This window comes from Coloeus monedula (genome assembly GCF_965178545.1).
Source record: "Coloeus monedula genome assembly, chromosome: 1".
NCBI lineage: Eukaryota > Metazoa > Chordata > Aves > Passeriformes > Corvidae > Coloeus > Coloeus monedula.
Window position 1 is genome coordinate 147,735,228 of NC_138781.1, and position 19,493 is coordinate 147,754,720.

General features: G+C 44.3%; 1 protein-coding gene across 1 annotated transcript; it reads left to right on the top strand.

Moving 5' to 3' along the window:
- Window positions 1–328: 328 nt before the first annotated feature.
- Window positions 329–11,251, top strand: FAM83A (family with sequence similarity 83 member A; the record flags this gene model as incomplete). Its single annotated transcript, XM_082277366.1, has 6 exons — window positions 329–374; window positions 476–517; window positions 603–1,212; window positions 4,014–4,181; window positions 5,618–5,742; window positions 10,705–11,251. Exons 3-6 carry the CDS (start codon window positions 637–639, stop codon window positions 11,249–11,251), a joined length of 1,416 nt encoding a protein of 471 aa, XP_082133492.1. The 5' UTR covers window positions 329–374; window positions 476–517; window positions 603–636.
- Window positions 11,252–19,493: the final 8,242 nt, after the last annotated feature.

Consider the following 19,493-nt stretch of genomic DNA (forward strand, 5'->3'; position numbering starts at 1 on the left):
GATGGCGTAGTCACAAAGCTTTAAAGAAGTAAGTGAGTGAATCGGCTATGGTAATAGCAACATACTCCGTACGGGGCACAGTGACGAAGTTCACATCTATTTTTAAGCCTGCCTGGCAGCATGTAGGTGCAGAACAGAGCCCATGACCCTTTTTACTGTTCCGAAGCCATGGACATGGCTACTGTCTCTGTTCCAGTTCAACATCAGAGCTGTTTTTTCTCCCTAACGAATACTATGGGAAGACAGAGAAGCCTCAAGCTGTTTTGAAGATTGTGCAATGATGCTTGGGAGCCTACCTGCTTTTGCTTGAGTGCTTTCCTCATATTTCACGGGATGCGGCAGGAAGGGAAATACAATCGAATCCGACGGCCGTGGTAAATTTGACTCGAATCCCTCGTATGCCCTGGGGCTGAGGTGGGTGCCTCTCAGATAAGCAATCTAATCAGCTTTGCGCTTGTGTCCCATCTGGAAACAGATTGTTGCCGGAGTACACCACCACCCGAGAAGCAAGCTTCAGGTTTGTTTTGAAGGTAATTGTACAGACAAATTCAGGGAGTGTGAATTTGCCTGTGGTAATAAGATCTCTTTATTTTTATTCATAGTTAATTCGTTCAGCCGAGGCGATTTCATGCCAGAATGCAGTCCTCAAACAAGAAGGACGATTGCACTGCCTGTGGCACGCATATGCATGGTGCCTGCCCAGCAGATCGGCTGCTGCGACAAAGAGCCATGAACCACCCCAGACATATGGGCAAGATAAGGAAAAGGCTGGAGGATATCAAGAACCAGTCCCCGAAGTTGACAAAAGTGGATTTCAGCCACAACGAAAGCATAAGATTGGCCACCGACGCCTTCTTGGATGGTGGGACAGACTCTTACCTCGAAACTCTAAGCAAAGAGGGCGAGGTGGATTTCCTCTCCTCGGTGGAAGCTCAGTACATCAAGGATAACGCCAGGGAGTCTTATTATGCACAGGAGTCGCCAGCTGCCGACGGGGCAGCTGCGCCAAAGCAGAACGATGCCGGGTCACTGCCTTCAGGGACCTATTTCCCCACCATTTCTGACTGCAGTGAGCCGGCTCTGCTCCACACATGGATTACAGCAGAGAAGCCCTATTTAAAGGAAAAGTCCACCGCCACTGTGTATTTCCAAACAGAGAAGAACAGCAACATTAGAGACATCATACGCCGGTACATCCACAAGACCACTCAGGTATGGGGAGAGAATTGCTGTTCTCTCTGCACTTGGTTGTCTTCTTCCTCTTACAAAGCTCAAGTGAACATGGTGTTTAATCCAAGGCAGCCCTGTGTGCTGCAGTGTAGCTTTGCTCTAGAAAGTGGCTGTGAAGAAGCTGTTGAACACAGGCAGTGCTATTTTTTATTTTTTTTTAAACTCACACCAACATTTTTCTATGTTGGTGCCTTAAAAAAAAAGCATTCCCTCTTCTCTCTTCTAACCTCCCATTCTCCCAGTGGATTAAATGTGCTGTAGAAAGGGTGGATTGGCTCTGTCCCTTCTCATGTAGCCCCAGAAGAATGGTTTGATCTATTCAGACCACTGCACGATTAATGAAAATTAAGCCTAAGTGAGCTTTCAGCCATGGAACAATCCCAGTTGTTCAAGGGGATTTGTGGAAGATGTGGGTGAAGGGGAGGCCAAAGAAAGGCAGGTATGGCTGGTATGTCAGGAGCCATCCCCAGAGGAAGGAAATTATTCAGAAAATAGAGCTTTCATCCCTAATATGTTGCCTGTATCAGTTAAAATGTCATGTGGGGTCCATACAGAGACTGTGCAGTGTAACTTGGCACATGGGAAAGGTGCAGATGAGGACCCCTGGCTACATACAGGTGATGGGGGCCACAGAGGTGCCAGCCACAAGCCAAAGCCAGGCTGCCCACACTCTGGGAAACCAGAAACTGAGCAGCTGGAGGGGTGACAGAAATCCATTGTCATGTGTGTTATAGCAGCTCTTTTGTTTTCCTGGGGGGAAAAAAAAAAAAAAAAAGATACTTCAGGGCTGTATTTACCATCATCCAGGTGTTCTCCCCTTATATAAATTCAAAAGAGCAGCAGCAGTTTCACCCAGGAATGGTCAGGAGCCAAGCCAGGATGTAATAGTGCTGCCCAGCACAGGCTTCTGAGCCTCTGGAGCCAGAGGATTCCTTCCGCTTTGTTATTCCCTGCAAGGGCAGGTGCTGGGCCTGGTAACACAGAGTGTAATGGCAGGGGAGAAGGATCCCCGGTGGCAACTGCTCTCTCAAATCCTACAAGTGCTTACTACATCAGGGGAATTATAGATCAGTCATTTCAAGTTGGAGGCATCAGAAAGATGCAGAAACAGAAGAAATGTCTCTGGAATAATAAAATACATATCAGGTAAAATATGAAGCCAGACCAATTTTCTATCCCAAGAGGAGATAACTTGTAGGGGAGAAACTGGGAAATGTAATATAAACCTATGGTTCACATGACCTTCTTAATCATCTAATTTACATTACAAGAGTGTGCTGAAGCAACACTAACAGTATAAATTTGTCAACTGCTTTTTGAGCACAGTTTTCCAATGGCACCAATTATTAATTAGCATCTGGTAAGGGTCCATCCTGGATAGCCTAGTATTTGATATATGCACTAAAAAATTAAATAACAGAATAAAGACTGTGTTTATGGATGATCTCAAACTGAAAGGTATTGGCAAGTGATACTACAATCTTAACACATTTGCGGAACTGGTGCAAATCACAAAATGAAATTTGGGCAAAAGAAATGAGAAGTACTGCAAGTAAAAGAGGAAAGTCAGGTGCAGAAATATAAATTGGGAACAGGTGGTGAAAAGCAGTACCAGAGAGAATGGTCTGGAGCTGGGTGTTAACAGGAAGTGTGGATGTGAGATATTGGACATAATTGTGCTTACCTAGCCAAGGCAAAGCTCTTTCTGAAGCACCAGGCCTTGGCAGCTGGAGGAAGGTGTGGGATCCTCATGGCTCCACAAATAGTTTGGCTGCCTGAAGAGGATGCTGGCTGCACAGGATGTGCCTGGTCATGTAAGATATCCTCATGGTGGCAAGGGGAATAAGCTTGCTGTTAGGTGTGGGCATAGGCTTTGGAGGAAGATGCAGTGCAAGCTGGCATCAAGTAGTAAGACAGATCTAGAGAGATGCTGTAAAGTTTGTTTTGATTGAAGGTAATATCCCATGAGCACAGTTATCAAAGGTTCCCTCTCCAGTCAGTGCAGAAACAAGCACCTCCTGAAGATGTCAGGTAACAGCTGGGCTAAACTGACCCCTTCCATGGGCAATAGCAGACATCACACAAGACAGCACTTTCTAGAATGGAACTGGTTTTATATTACATTTACAGTTCCCTTAATCCACACTGGCTGCAGGCTGTGCACTTAAATAGCTGTCAGGGCTTTTATGCCGAGACCTGAGACTTTTACACACTGTTCTGCCAGCTGTGAATTGGGGAGCATGGATGTGTGGTCAAATTGTAACAGTTAGTTTATAAATTAGTGTTTTTAAAAAGTTACAGATGGAGCTGATGATCAACAACAGGGTGAGGCTTTAAAGCCAGGGCTGTCCAGGTGTAAATCATAACAGAGAAAGCATCATCCAGGGGTTCTTGCTGAATACATGTGGATTGTGACACCTAGTGAGCCGTTTGGCAAGGGCTATGGTCTTTTATTTTAGCTACATCCTTATTATTCTCCGATCAGTATTTCAATATATTTCCTAGTGCCGAAATCTCACCTACAAATTCATGGGTCATCTTGGGTTATATGTTGTGTGTTATATTGGCTTTATATGAGCAATAAAACAATGAAGCAATGTGTTTCATCAATTTTGTGATTCAGGCACTTAGGGAGAAAACCAGAAAAAATAACCACATATAACCGTGAATATTTGTGTTTACTGGAATACTTTTTTAAACAAATAAACTGCATCACAGTATCCTCATAGCAATCTTAAGTTATATAAATTGACTCTGCTAATGCCTCTGCTCTTTTTCTGAAGGTGTTAGCTATCGTGATGGATGTGTTCACAGACACTGAGATTCTCTGTGACCTCCTGGAGGCAGCTAACAAGCGCATGGTCTTTGTCTACCTGCTGCTGGATCATGGCAGTATAGATCTTTTCTCGGAGATGTGCGACAAGTTGCAAATTTCTGAGGATCTATTCAAGGTACTGTGGCTCTGTGAAGCTCTTAGGCTGAGATTTGTCTGCCTAACTGCAGGCATTCTGAGCTAGAAGCATGGTTATGCTAGGGTCAATCCACCTTCTAATTAAAAGGGAGCAAGAGATTTCCTGAGGTAGCATTAGTGCACCCAGTTCCTCTTTGAAGATGCCTATGTTTTCCCACAGATATTATAGGAAGGTAGGCATTTCTATTAGGTCCCCAGATGAAACTAATCTTGGCCCCGAAGTCTTAAAGCAGGGCTTAAGTTTCCTAATAGAGTTTCTAACACAAGCATTAGAGCTGCTTCTGTTTAATAGCTGTGTAGCAGCTGTGATCTGGCAGCCACAGGGAGATGGACAAAACTCTTTTGCATGGCCATAGCTGGGTTGTGCTGGGTTGTTTCTGATAATGGCTGTTAGTTTAATCTGCCTTCATCTCTGTCAGAGGGAGCTGGCTTTAAAAGAACCCCTCCTAGGGATTATTTCAGTTGTTGCTTGAGATGCTGTAGAGCATCTGTGGCATCTCCCTGGGGACGGGTGATACTGCAGAGGCCACAGACCTCTGGAACAGCAGCTGTGGGCACACAGGAGACCTGAAGGGCATCTTGCATGCACCAGACACCTGTTTTTCAACATCTGAATTCCATCCTAAATATATAAAGAAGCTGAAATTATAATGCATGTTCATAACTGTTTGCATGCCTGTAAACCCTCACTCCTAAGGAAGAACAAGCCTGTGCTATTTATTGTAAGTCTGCTGCTACAGCACATAGGCTTCCACAATGTGCAAGTCAAATCCTTGGTGCCACTCATTCACTAAGGCCTTGATTCTGCAAAGTGTGTGTGTGGGCAGCAGTCAGGGCCTGAAAGGCACTGGCTCAGGTATGAGGACAGTGTAGAGCATCCCGTGGGCCAAACCAACCTGCATCTCCCCTCACACGCGTACCTGCATCTGTTGCCGAAGGACAGCATTTGTCTGGGCTGCTCCAGAAGAGCAGCACATGTGTCCTTGCAGGCCCAGATGGATTGGAGGAACAGAGGTTTTGCCCTGCTGTGTCGTGCCACAGCCAATGTAAATCAAGGGCGTACAGCTACAGCAAACTGTGCTGGGGGTGTCAGTGGAGGCAACGGGCTGCTCCCAGCTATGGACACATCCCACGCTCCTTTTGGCTGGGGTAGGGTCAGTTACGCAGCACAGCTCCACCTGCATGAGCGTCCATGCAGGTTTATATCCCCAGTGAAACAACTGACCCTGTGGCAAGTGAGAGACCTTGGCTAGGTTTCCTCTGGACACAAACCTTCAAATATCACAGCAGAGAGTCCATGAAGAAACTTGATATTGGGGCAGTGAAGAGCTAAAGGCAGTAGGGGGGAAGGGCCCTCCCTGTCTGATTTTTAATTAAAAAGAAATTTAATACACTTAATTTTATTTTTATTTACAGAATATTTCAGTCCGCAGTGTTACTGGAGAGGTTTACTGTGCCAAATCAGGCAGGAAATTTTCAGGACAAATACAAGAAAAATTTCTTATATCTGACTGGAGATACGTGCTCTCTGGATCCTACAGGTGAGATAAGCCACTGCAGTTCATGTCTAGGTACTCTTCTATGATTTTTAATACTTCTTCCCAAAAAAGTGCCATGGAAATTTTTGTACGGGTAAGAAGCTTTAGTTTAACAAAAACCACCCCGTGTTTTCAAATACGTGCCATTTTTCAAAAATCGATTTAACTTGCTTTAAAGGTGCTATTAGTTCTTTATGGAGCATGGGTTTTAATTTAAATGTTCAGAAACTAATGTAAACAACTTTGCCAGTGCAGCCCTGGGGCAAAACTAGAAATGTGTACAGCTTAATATTATGCTTTCCTCATTGTTTGGGTTCTCAGATGGTGTGATCATGAGACATGATATATTTCTGTCTCCCTTGGGATCCCTTAATGTAGCATATGTCACTCAGTTTATCTGAGGATTTGTTCTTCATGTGACAAATTTAGTGATTAAAGGTAAAACAAATACTTGAGAGATTTACTGTTTTTCCTTGTGTTTCATTAAGAGGTAGGCAGTATATATCTATATAACTGCTGTACCTTCATTTTTTCCCTTTTTAAAAATTTTCTTTGTTTGTTTGTTTGTTTTGTTTGTGCTGCTATAATTATTTCAGGTAGTGGATATAGCGTCTCAACAACCGAATTTTTAATTAAGATCCTAGATTCTCTGGTCAGGGAATTTCAGGAGACTCTGAGCTTGCATCAAATAAATGAAGTTTCTAAGCATCATGCCTACATAGATAAGTTTCACAAATGACCAAGTGTATCCTGGAAATCCAGGTACAAAAATACAAGAGGTGATTATTGAAATTAAAGGATGGGATTGTTTTTCTTAATCTCAGTTTATGATTTGGAAGCTTAAATGCCTCTGGTCTGATAAAACTGTGCCACCAGGAAGATTACAGAACTATAGTAAGGAAGGAAAAGGTGAATATGTGGGGTTGGGCTGCAGGAGCTCAGACGTACACAAAGACAGGCATCCACTTTTCATTCCATTTCCAAATGAACCATCAGACAAAAATAAGTGGACACTCAGGGCTGGGGTTTTTTTATTGACTGTTCTTTTGTTTTCTTGTTACTTTGGGTGTTTTTTAATCCCTCATCAAAGATGTGTTGAAATGAAACAGCAGATTTGTATAGAGTAGAAGTGAAGGACGTGTGGCAGAAGGACAGAACAAAATCTATTTTCTTTGAGCAAGAAGCTTCCTTTTGACTTCTCTTTCAATACCAAAAAAACTAAAAACACTTGAAGTCCTGTGCAGTCACTTCGGTCTTTCTCTACTGCTGTTGAAAATCTTCTAATCTCAAGAACCTTGTCAAACTATGTAATTCCATATCCAGCAAGCAAACAGAGGGTGGTGAAGAACAAATCTATTTAAAACTATAAAAAAATATTTAACTTCAGCATGCTCAGCACCAGTTCGCAATTCACATGGGTTATGGCCGACTTACCAGTATGTGGTATTTCTTGCTAGCTCTCACTTTATTAATCTGAAAGATTTTTGTTATGCCTAAATCTTATCCACCAATCTCTTCAGGTATAAACAAGAATGATATTGAGTGAAACAGACCCAAACTCTTCTGCAATGCATTTGCTGGAAATCACATCAGTGTGGATCTTAAAACTGATACAAAGATTTTAAAATACAACACCAAATTTCACCTAAGCGCTGAGCTCTGCATGATGTTGTAGTAGTGGTGGGGGGAACAGGCTGAGGAAATAAAATAGCCCTTCAGGACATACTGCTCTAAAAGGGACCAGTCTCACTGTTTCACAAAGTTTTTCAGGACAGAATATATTTGCCTAATGGATAACAAAGACTGAAGCCAGCAATTAATTAGAGGCAAAGGAACCACCCCTGAGTCTGTGACATCTCCAGCTCTGGAGTGTTTTTTAAAAGAACATTAAAAAATCACTGCATGGGTCATTGTGGGTGTGGTCCTGCTGCATGGGGCAGACTGCAGATGAGAAGCTTCTGAAGGCTGTTCACACACGTTAGCAGAAGTGCAGGCATGAGTGGTTTAAGTTACAGTTTTACTCTCAATTTTTATTGCCAATGTCTATGGTGAGGGGTTAGGATGCAGTATTTCTTTTTGCTGTCTCTATGTAACTCTATCTCGTCCTATAACTGTTATTCTGGTTTTTGTAATGAATTTGAAATTAGTGCATGAACTCAGCATTCCTAAGGAAGGCAAAATGAGAACAGCAGAAAGCACAGACCTTGAACCCCAGGGCTGTATCTCCGTGGCTGCTACTCTGAAAGCCACTGGCCTCTTCTAAGTCAGTAACAACTAACATGGACATGCTTTGCCAGGAGCATGAGTTCAGGTGGGACAGGTTTCTCCCACACAGGTTATCCACAGCAGGCAACACTAACATGTAGGTTAACCCAAATCTGAGCCCAGCTGAAAACCCCAGTCCTGCCTTCTGTTTCAGATTCCACGTGGATGTGCTGCATGTTGCTGCAGCACTGCAAACACAGGGATGAGAACATCCCCAGTAAACTGCAGCTCCAGCAATGCAGAGGACACTCTTTATAAATAACAAGTCCAGTGTTGAACAGGAGAGGTGGGATTTGATTGAGACAATCATAAATGAGAGGCTCCATAACAGGACATAGGACAAAGCCCTGGAAAGATGGCTGAGAAGTATCTATCAATGACTGAATTTGTGATACAGCGTTGGCCCCAAGCCAGGCATCATTTCTTTGTGCTTTCTCTTCTTTTGATGGGCCTCAATCAAAAAAGCTTGGGAGAAAAATGATCCCTCTGGGCAGGTGATGACAACAGACTTCTCTGAGCCTGTCCCAAAAGAGGACTCAGAATTGTAAACTAAGGAGCAAAACATGGCCTAAAACCTAAGCAATGCATTTTCTCTTCGAATTAAGCCAATGAAAACCTGTTAAGTCTTTTATGCCAAATTCTGTTTTGTTCTCCAGCAAAGTGCACAGAATGTAAATTGTTGTGACGCACTACACGACAAGTCCACAATCATTTGTTTAAAATCACAAGTATCTTACCTTGTAACTTTGAGCTGACCCATTTGCCATCAGTTCCTGGAGACTCTCTGGGCTATTCATTAGTTCTAACTTTCTCTGTTTACAGAGATCCACAAACTAGTATTTGTCCGTCGGGTACTTCAGGAAGCTACATGTAGGAGTAAATTATCAAAATTCTGCAGAATAGGATTTTTCCTCTGGTTTTGTTAGGCTTTTAAAAGCCATTTACATGCGTAATTGATTTTTATTTCTGTCTAAATTTTCTTTTATAAACTAGGTGTATCTCTACTGCATAAAGTATAAATATGCCACTTTAGACCTCAGCCCTTTCATGAGTTTGTAACCTTCATTGTAGGTATCCTAGAATAATTGTGTGCATTTTTGTATTTATTCTTGACCAGTTGTCTCTTTAACAGTTAGATGAAGGACATACAAAGGTTTAGAGAGCACTGCTTAATGAATAAAGGCAATGTTGAGCTGGCAGAGCAGATGTTATGCACCCAGCAGGGAGTTAGCTTGCTGTGCTCTTTACCTTGGTTTCCAAGGTTTTGTCCATATTTAGAATGATTTGAACACAGTGGATGAGAAGTACCTGTATTCTGGTACCTTACAGGGTGTTTTCATGTCCAATCATAAAATGTACAGTATATATTTAATTTTAGGTGCCCAGTGGCATTGAACTACTGATTTCTTCACTCCTCCCCTTGCTCCTGAAGCAACAGTATAAAACCACTGTGTACCTCAAACCCAACTCTCTTTAGGAGTGCTCTGGACAAGCAGATGTAAATTGTCTGTCTTACTGCCTCAGTATCAGCTCAGGCTGTCAGTCCCACTGAGCTTCACAGGAGTTTTATCAAAACATGACAAGAAATGATTTTAAGTGCACACACCTACAGCCAAATCTGGCTCTCAGCAGTCCTGGTGCAAATCCAGCGTAGCTAATAAAGTCACGCTGGAATAACCATGGCAGAGTTTTACCAACATAGGATAACCCCAGGTTCAAATCCACTGCTGCTCTGTATCCTCTGCTGCACAGCTCAAGCCTTGGTCAGCTCAGGCAGTAATTACATTTCATTCTCTCAACTGTGTTCATTTTATTGGTGCTGCTGCTGCTCAGACATGGCAGCCTGCACAACACAATCAAGCTGGCTTGTGGTTTTGTAAAAGCACAAATTTCTGTTTGCTGAGTGGATTAGGGAAGCACATAAAAGAAAAATAATTTAAAAGCTGTGGGTTATCCTAAAGTGTGTCTCTGGACTAAAACTATTGTGGCATTTCTCCCTTACTTTATAGCAAAGTATTACACTTATTTTTGGAAATGCTGTAGGAAATATTTATAATTTAATTTTCTCTGGAGAAAATAAGCGTTTGTCAGGTGTGGCAGCTGTTTTGTGATGTGGGACATGACAGGAAGGTTGGGGTTTTATGTGTTCCTCTTGATCAATGCAGAAAGATTATGGAAAAATGAAAACAAAGGATGGTTCTTTTTTCCTAGTCTTTTTGAAGTCACTTGGGGTGGCTGAGAGTTACCAAGTGGCATGGCATGCTGCTGGGTACAAGGTACAGTTTATGTGTGTGCAGATAAGACATGGCAAGACCTGAATTTAAGCACTGTGCATGGAAGAGAGGTCCCCAAAACAGGGATCTAAACTCCTTTCCATGGAACAGACACCCAAACCTTGGGTGTTGTATCTGACATTTATCCCTGCAGTGGATCTGGATCACTACTCGCTTTAGGGGGTTGCATAACTTTACAAGGTTTCTTGAAGGTTTTAGAGGCAGCTGCAATAACAAAGATTGATCCAAGTCAGAGAGCACTGATGTGAACTGACCTGAAATTCAACTGCGACACCATCTTCATCCTGTGTTTAGACAAGAAGCTTCAGCAGTAAAACACATTTGCCTTTCGCATCACCCCTGCGGGGGATCTGCAGTTCCTGATGGCCGGCGTTAACTCTAACCCTTACCTTGTCTCTGCTTCCAGCTTCACGTGGTTGTGTGGCCAGGTTCACCGCAACCTCCTCTCCAAGTTCACGGGCCAGGTCGTGGAGCTGTTTGACGAGGAGTTCCGGCACCTGTACGCGCTGTCCAAGCCCGTGCGGGGCCCCAAGTCCCCGCCGCGCAGCCTCCCCTTCCTGTTCAGCAGGAGCTGGGCCCCCCCGCGCAGCCTCCCCTTCAGCGACGAGGAAAGCGCCAACACCCTCTCCGACCCCTTCAGCAGCCTCTCAGCTGGCAGCACCCACCAGAGCAAGCAGACCCCAAGAAATCTCATATTCAACAGCAACTTCACCCCCCAGTCACCTCTCCACCGAGTCAATTCCTTCCACAGCTATGTCTCATTCACTCCCCCGCCTCCACAGAAGGCCATCCAGCCTAGCTACTATCAACCACACTACATGGCCGAAAACTCCACAGTTCCCTATAACAACATGAACATTTACAGACCTATAAGGCTCAGGCAAGAGGAACCAAACAGGACAGGGTTAAGCTCATCCTGGAGATGCCTTCACAAAGCTAACCTGTTTGCATAATAACCACCTTGTTTGGAAATGTAAGTAAATGTAGTGAGGACCTGTTTAGCAATCGCTTGTGTACTGATGAATATAGAAATTCGGTGTAATACAAATGAGGATGATTTCAAGCCTCTTGTTTTGTTGCTTATGGATGCTTCATTTCCCTGATTAAAAAGCCAAGGCTGCTAATGTGTGAACCTCAGGTGCATCAGGATCCCAGGAAGAACACATCTGAATAATGCTGCTCACAGTGCAACTGCTGCTGCCTATCACCTGCCCCTGGCGGCATATTTGTGTACCAGAAGGATAGTAACTGTTTTTCTTATGTCCAGGCAACTGAAAGGGGAAAAGGCACAGTTTATTACTATGCATTTTATGCACTTGAATAAGGAGACTGAATGCTGCTATTTCTGTGGCAAACAGAGATGTGCTGGCGGCAGCAGGCTACCTTTGTTCTGTCATCAAACCTTAATCTTGATTTGGGGGGACTCCCTTCAGGCTGGCAGGGAAGCACAGGTCCCGCCATAGCACTGTCTCAGAGCTCTCTCTGCTTGAGCTGCACAGCAAGGATGGCTGTTCCCAAGGATTATTAGGAAGGGTACCCGTAACATGGACTGAAACCAACATTACAGAAGACACCTTACATTCACAGTACGTTCACTTCCACTCGTCAGCAACACAGGTGTGTCCCAGCACACTTGGTTACAAACCTCCAATCCTACCAGCTCAGGGCAACTTTCCTTATTGCAGAGCAGCTGTGAAGGTTCAGACTGGAAAATGAAGCTGAGTTAAAGAAGCAAAGTCCTACTAGTAACACACCAGGACTGAGTTCCAATTCATTTAATTGCACATGGATCTTTGCAGTTGTCTCTGTGGTCATCTGATTGAACATGAAGTTAGAGACATTGCCGAGTTCTTCATGGCCTCTAATTTTTAAAGATAAACCGGGTGTCTGTAGTGCCCATGGACTACAGTTAAAAAGGGAGTTACAGAGGTTCAGCAGCTTGAACCAAACCAGAAAAACCTTCTGCCAAATAATCCATGAAAACTAAGGAAGCTTCTGTAAGCAAAAGTAAGAAAATCCATGAAACAAAGGATTTCTGTCCAAAGTTACCAAGATGCCTAACAGCTGTTGATTTATCAGTACATATTTTTTTTTCCACACCCGCTTTGTATCATCTTTCATCTGCCTCCAACAGAAAACAGAACCCTAAACACACTTGCACTTTTGGCCTGTTTTCCTTGACTTCTCACCTGCTCAAAATGGAATACAATTTAATTATGTAGACTGTGGATGATGAAAATTGTATGCAGGTGAAGAAGGTTTCTCATCCTTGGAAGAGCAATCATTTTGGAAGCATACCTGTAAAGTTTTAAAGAACATTATGAAAGGTACAGGATGGACACATCCTGCTCTAGCTTCAGTATGGGTGTTTTAACCAGTAATACCAAATTTTGGAGTCCATAATAATAATCAACTATTGCATATAATTGTAAATTCTGTACATAGCAACATTTTTTGGATTCCTTGGGGAGAAGGGAAATTTGATTTTCATGCCTATGATAATTCTACTTAATTATCTGAATATAGCAACCATTCAAATAAAAGAGAATACTTTTTTCTTCATATTCTCTTGCCCTGTACACCTTACTCTCTTCTCTTTCAAAAGCTGAATGAGTCCTATGCAGTCAAAGCCCAGATGAAGAAACATATTTTGTTTCTTCTGAAATCAACAAGAACAGAATTAAAGTGTCCTAACAGAGTAATTAAGATTTTCCTTCTAAATGTGATTCAGTTCACTGATCCTGTTGTGGCCCAGCTGGGGTGGTACAGAGGGGGATGTGGGGAGAAGTCTGTAGACCTTCATTTCCTCAGACCATGCATGAAGGATCTCTTTTCATCTCTGTGGGCCAAGACAGTTTGCCTAAAAAAGTTTTGGAGAACACAGCTAATGAATAGTAGGTAAGGGTCAAGCTAGTAATCCAGAAGGACCACTGTGAGTTAATTTCAGCTGGATGAGGAAAACAGCTTGTGTTGGTTCAGACAACATCTGAACTTGAACATCAAGTGAATGAAATTTCAGTCTTGATGGAAAACAGTCAGTTTACAATTTCAGCAATGAGTAATGCTAAAAATCCTAACAGGTCCCCACAAGCATGATCACTTAGTGATAAAGGGCAGCATGTCTATAGACAGCTGCAGAAACTGTCATGAAGGCCATGGCAGGTGCTGACCTGCCCTGTCCATCTGTGGCAAGGGAAGGGCTCAGATAAACTCTGCTACCACACCATGCACCCTCCTCAAGTCTGAGGATGACGGCAAGCTGAATGCTGCAAGTGAGTCACTTGAGGGAAGGGATGTTGTCCAGAAGGAACTGGACAGGTTGGAGGCCCACGTGAACCCCATGAAGTTCAACAAGGTCAAGTGCAAAGTCCTGCACCTGGGCTGGGGCAATCCACAGTACCTATGCAGAGTGGGGGCTGAATAGACTGAGGGCAGCCCAGAGGAGAACTTGGGAATACTGGTGGATGGTTTAGTGGACATGAGCTGTCACTGTGCATGCACAGCCTAGAAGGCCAAATGTGCCCTGGGCTGCATCCAAAGCCCTGTGGGCAGCAGGGTGAGGGAGGGGATTCTGCCCCTCTGCTCTGCTCTGGTGAGACCCCACCTGCAGTGCTGCATCCAGCTCTGGGCAGACACCCTGCAAAGGCCACTAATTACCCTCCATAGTGACTCAGGATCTCATGTGGGCTTTGCTGAGGCCGGTTGGATTCCTGTGCTGCCCTCCTATTTTGTCCTATTTTGAAGGAAGATGATCTAGATGGGGCTAAAAAGCTTAAATAAATGTAACCTATACCAACCTTCAGATTATCTACAAAAGTGAATTTCTAATTAAAAGTGATTTTTGGGGATGTTTAGAGTTTTTTAGAATGGGAAGACCTGTGGAGGGGAGCAGGGGCCTCCAACATGTCCCAGCAAAGCCCAGGTGAGGCCTTAGAGCACTCTGGAGGGCAATAAAGTCCCCATGTGGGCCCCTGCAGAGTCCAAGAAAAGTCCCGGGGCTTTCTGGAGGGCAACTCTGCCATGTCAGAGCACCATTGGCGGTGGCAGCGATGGGGACACTCCTGTCAGGGCTGGTTCTGTGCATGTCCTTACCATGGGGAGCAGAGGCCAGGCAAGTGCCACTGCCCAAGAGACTGTCATGTGTCAAGAAAGGATGTTTGCAGGGCACTGTGAACCCACAGCTGCCCCTGCGTTCACACCCTGGAACTAAGATGGATGAATAGGCTGGGCTTGGCCAGGGTTTTCCAGAGTGTCCCCATGTCCCTTCCCCAGCCTGAACTAGCTCTGCAGGTCTTGCAGCTGGTGTCCTGTGAGCAAGCACTGCCCATTAAGGTGGTTCGGAATGTGCATCCTGCTGCTCGGCCCTACAAATCCCACAGAATCCCACCGGCAATTGCTGCTCACACTGGAGGCACCTGGAGGAGCCTATGCTCGAGGACATTCCCTGTGCTTGCTGCCTGTGCACCTGGGTGCATTTCGCCCATTGTTTCTTCCATAGGCTGCTTCCAGTCACCTGGGGCTTCACCTGACTTCCATGACTTTAAATACCATGGAGAGTGGCTTGGTAACTACACCAGCCAATTCCCTCAGGACTCTGGGACACATCTCAGCAGGTCCCACAGACTTAGGTATGTTCATGTTCCTCAGGTGCTCTTGACCCTGATCTTCTGCTTCCCCAGCCCCTGCCCTGAGAGCCATCCACTCAAGAGGTGTGGGAGGAGAGGTTGCCGGTGAAAACTGAGGCAGAAAATTCATTGAGTCCCTCAGCCTTCTCCTTGTCCACTGTTACCAGTTTGCCAGTTCTTCCACAGGCTGCTTTTTTTTTTTTTTTGGTGAGACAGTGTTCCTGGTCTTATCCTGTTATTCCTCCTAGAAAACAAAGCCCATGCAGGTGTTGCTTCTTCCTCAACCATTGCACACCATACTCCTTCTCCTTTTCCAGGATCCTCACTAGGCCTGCCAGCTGCACCTCTGTCCTTGGGGAGGGGATGGAGCAACAGATCTTGGAAATGATTTCCAGCTTTCCTTGTGACGGACTAGAAGGTGATGGGGAGTAGTGAGCAGGGATTTGCCGCACAAGGCAATTCTGCCTTACACTGCATCACATATGAGGAGGGAAGGTCAGCTGACTCATATCAAAAGAACTTCCCCAGGGCCAGTGCTCAGAGGATCTCCCCTCCAGAGTTCCAGCCACTCATCCTGACACAGAATTACATCCAGCTTGATGGGAGTCCTTGAAGTACTGTCAATTTTCTTCTAGTTTCCCCAAAATTCTGTCACCAGTGAACCCCATTTTACCTTCCCTATTGAGCCCCCCAATGACTGATGCTGTCCCCAGTTTTAGTACCTTTCCAGGGAGCGTGGATCTTGCAAGGACAGTTGGGTGAACTCACCCAGTACTGGCTCTGTCATATGCCATCACCACACTCACCAGGTGGGGAGCCCACAGAGTCCCACCTGGGTTCCCAAATTGCTATCAAAAGGGGGTTGCCTTCATTTTTCATCTAGCTTGTGTATGTGTACCAGAAAGAAGGCAGAAGTTGGCACTACCTCAAACGCCTTTGCTTCTGCCAGCAATAAAGGTGCCACTAGGCTGGGAGCACAAGCAGGACCCCATGTTACAACCCTTGATTCCTCATTTTTACAATGACTGCCTGCTGATGAAAAATAGAGAATAAATAAATTACTGTTTTCTTTGGTTTCCTTGTGCAGCCTTTGCTTTTTCTATATTAAACTGCCTTTATTGTGAACCACAGGTCTCTTATTTTTCCATCTTATTTTCTCCTTCCCTGCCGTGCTGGGGGAGGATAGGCTGATAGAGCATTGGGGTGAGCACCTGGCAGCAGGCCAAGATCAACCCCCCCACTCAGTGACAGGATGACTGGTAATGGCTTTAAATTGAAAGAGGGTAGATTTAGACTGGACACAAGGAAGAAATTTTTTTATGATTAGGGTGGTGAGGCACGGGAAGAGGTTGCCCAGAGAAGCTGTGGATGCCCCATCATTGTCAGTGTTCAAGGTCAGGCTGGATGGGGCTTTGAGCAACCTGGTCTAGTGGAAGGTTCCCTGCCAATCCCCAGGCAGGAAAGTTTAAACTGGATGACCTTTGAAGTTCCCCTCCAACCCAAACCATTCGATGATTCTGTGATGAAAACTGTGTTAATGTTACTAATTACAGTGCTAACACATTCACTCACCTCAAAGCCAGCAGCATTCAAACACTCAATGGCAAGACACATAATTTAACATTGTGTTTGTAACAGCAATCATTTCAGAAGCATCAGAACCAGGGGCAGAGGGTCCTTCCCAAAGCACCTGTACCACAAGCAAGTGTTAAAATAAAAAAATCAAAACTCAGTAACTGTTAGTGGATTCTCACTTGCAATGTGCAATTCTAAGATTTGCTGTTTAACTCAGAATGGAGTACTGATGTGTGTACTAATACCAACAACAATATAATAAAAGCCAAATCATGAAGAAATCTATTACAGGCAGATGTAGAATTATGCAGAACATAGAAGCGACAATGAGGCATTCAATGCAAAATGGAAATGCAAAGCCCCTTTTGAGACATGATCAGAAACAGAAAACTGGAATTAGAAGAAGCACAAAAAAGGGAGAGGCAGGCCAAAAAAGGAGGAACTGAAGTAGCTGAGATGAGAGATAGCCAGGCAAAAGTGGGACAAAGGAACATTTTTTAGCCCCAGTGCAATAAACACTGGTTATTTGGAACAGAAACTATGTGACATATTCAGAACAACATTCATCTTGTTTTCTTTGCAGTAGTTAAACCCAACATTTTTGCTTGTTACATTTTAGAAAATACTCCCTGTTCTTAAGAGCTACCACTTGTCTTTAACTCCTGGAGCCACTGGGGAGTTGACCTTTGCATTCCCAGCCCAAGAGACAATGTCAAGTCAAACACTCTGCACAGGCACCAAAAAGTTTCCAAATCACCTTGGCTAGCTGCTCTGAATTTTGGACATCTCAGTCGCAAAATGACAACATTTGGCAAGTATTTAATTTGCTGCTCAAACAGTTCCAATGCTACTTGTGGAGCCAAATAATTTAGTGAGTTTCCACTGAATGTCTATACAGACGTGGTCCCACAAAAGCTGTGTTCTGATGTCCTAACAGCTGAGGCAAAACAAATTACAGCCTTTTTATGTGGCTACTCATGACCTTAAGTTTAAGAAGAAAGTGGGAGATGTCCAGGTTTTTTTTTTTGCTGACATATTTAGCATTAAGCTTTCCACGTTTGCTGTCTTTGCTGTAAGATTCTCCTGTTGATGCCAACATTGTAATTAATTTACAACACATTGTGGACAGTCTCCTCTGAAAAATTACGACACCTCTTAGTCTTAAAAGCATCCCCAGCCCTTCAAGCAAGCTTCACTGCCACCTGACTACAGCACTGCACAAACGCACACAAAAGCTTCCACCTAGCAAAGCACACACATGACTAAACCAAATCTTCCGTGGTACATTATGAGTGCACTAATGCTCACCCAAGGACACTCGCCAAGTCATCATCTTTTGTAACAAGCTGACCAGGATGTGGGTTAATCACATTAACTCACAAAACTATCAAGAGCAATTTGACATGGCTGAAGGCAATATTCCATTTTTCTGGAGAAGTTTCAGTCAACCTAGCAGAGGGCTAAACCACACCAAGGGTTCAGTCTCTTCATCAGTTACACAGACAAAGGGATCGAGTGCACCCTCAGCAAGTTTGCAGATGACACCAAGCTGAGTGGTGCAGTTGACACACCTGGAGGATGGGATGCCATCCACAGGGACTGGACAAGCTCAGGAAGAATTTCATGAAGTTTAACAAGACCAAGTGCAAGGTGCTGTACCTGGGTTGGGGCAACCCCAGTATCAATCCAGGCTGGGGGATGAACAGATCGAGAGCAGCCCTGCGGAGACTTGGGGGTGCTGCTGGATGAGAGGCTGGACATGATCTGGCAATGGGCACTTGCAGTCCAGAAAGACAAACATGTCCTGGGCTGCACCCAAAGCCCTGGGGGCAGCAGGGCAAGGGAGGGGATTCTGCCTCTCTGTTCTGTTCTGGTGAGACCCCACTTGCAGTGCTGCACCCAGCTCTGGGGTCTAGTGCAGGCCCTGTTGAAGTGAGTCCAGAGGAGGACACAAAGATGTTCAGCGGGATGGAGCTACTCTCCTGTGAGGAAAGGCTGAGAGAGGTGGTGCTCTGCAGCCTGAAGAAGGCTCTGGGGAGATCTTACTGGGCACTTCCAGTACATAAAGGAGGATACAAGAGAACTGAAGAGGGACTTTTTACAAGGGCCTGTAGTCACAGGGCAAGGGGGAATGGATTCAAACTTAAAAGAGGGCAGATTTAGATTAGATATTAGAAAGAAATTCTTTGCTGTGAGAATGGTGAGACACTAGAACAGCTTGCCCAGAGAAGTCTAGTGGAAGGTGTTCCTGCCTGTGGCAGTGGGGTTGGAATTAGATGATCTTTAATGTCCCTTCCAATCCAAACCATTCTATGATTTGTGAAGTTCCCTAATCAGTATCTTGAAGCTTTAAAATTCACCTAAAAGTGGCAGATACAATTCACACATGGTGAATCATCATTCAGTCGTGAATTATTTAAGGTTTTGGCACTCTTTAGGACTCCAGAAAGAAAACACAGGAACACATGAAGAAAAGGGGCAACAAAGTGTGTCTAAGAGACTCCTAGTTTTAAACTACATTCATTACAGAACACTTTTACAGAAAGCTACAAAAAAATTGTGTCACAGTTTAAGAGAAGATGGGCAAAGAGCACACCATGTATGTCTGAAATGTAAACTATTTCAAGTGAAAGAGGATCTTTGCCCTCTTCTAGACCCAAAGCACACAGCACTAGTGCTTCAGAAAGCAAAGCAAAGTGTTGTCACTATCAACTGAAAGCACAACAGAAGGAGCTGCATGAGGCAGAAACAACACTGCCAGTTTTCACAGCAAAGATCTTCCTTGCAGGCTTTTACAAAGGATATGATCTGACTAAACACTCTTCAGTACATATAAACAACCTTGACAGTTTTTCTCCTCTCATCTAAGCACACTGAACACAAGACTATAGCTTTTTCAACACCTGCAACAAACACTTGGCTTCAAAAAGAGAAAATCTCCTGGTTTTAAGTTAAACATTTACTACGTAGATTTCCTTCCTAAAAGATGTGGAAT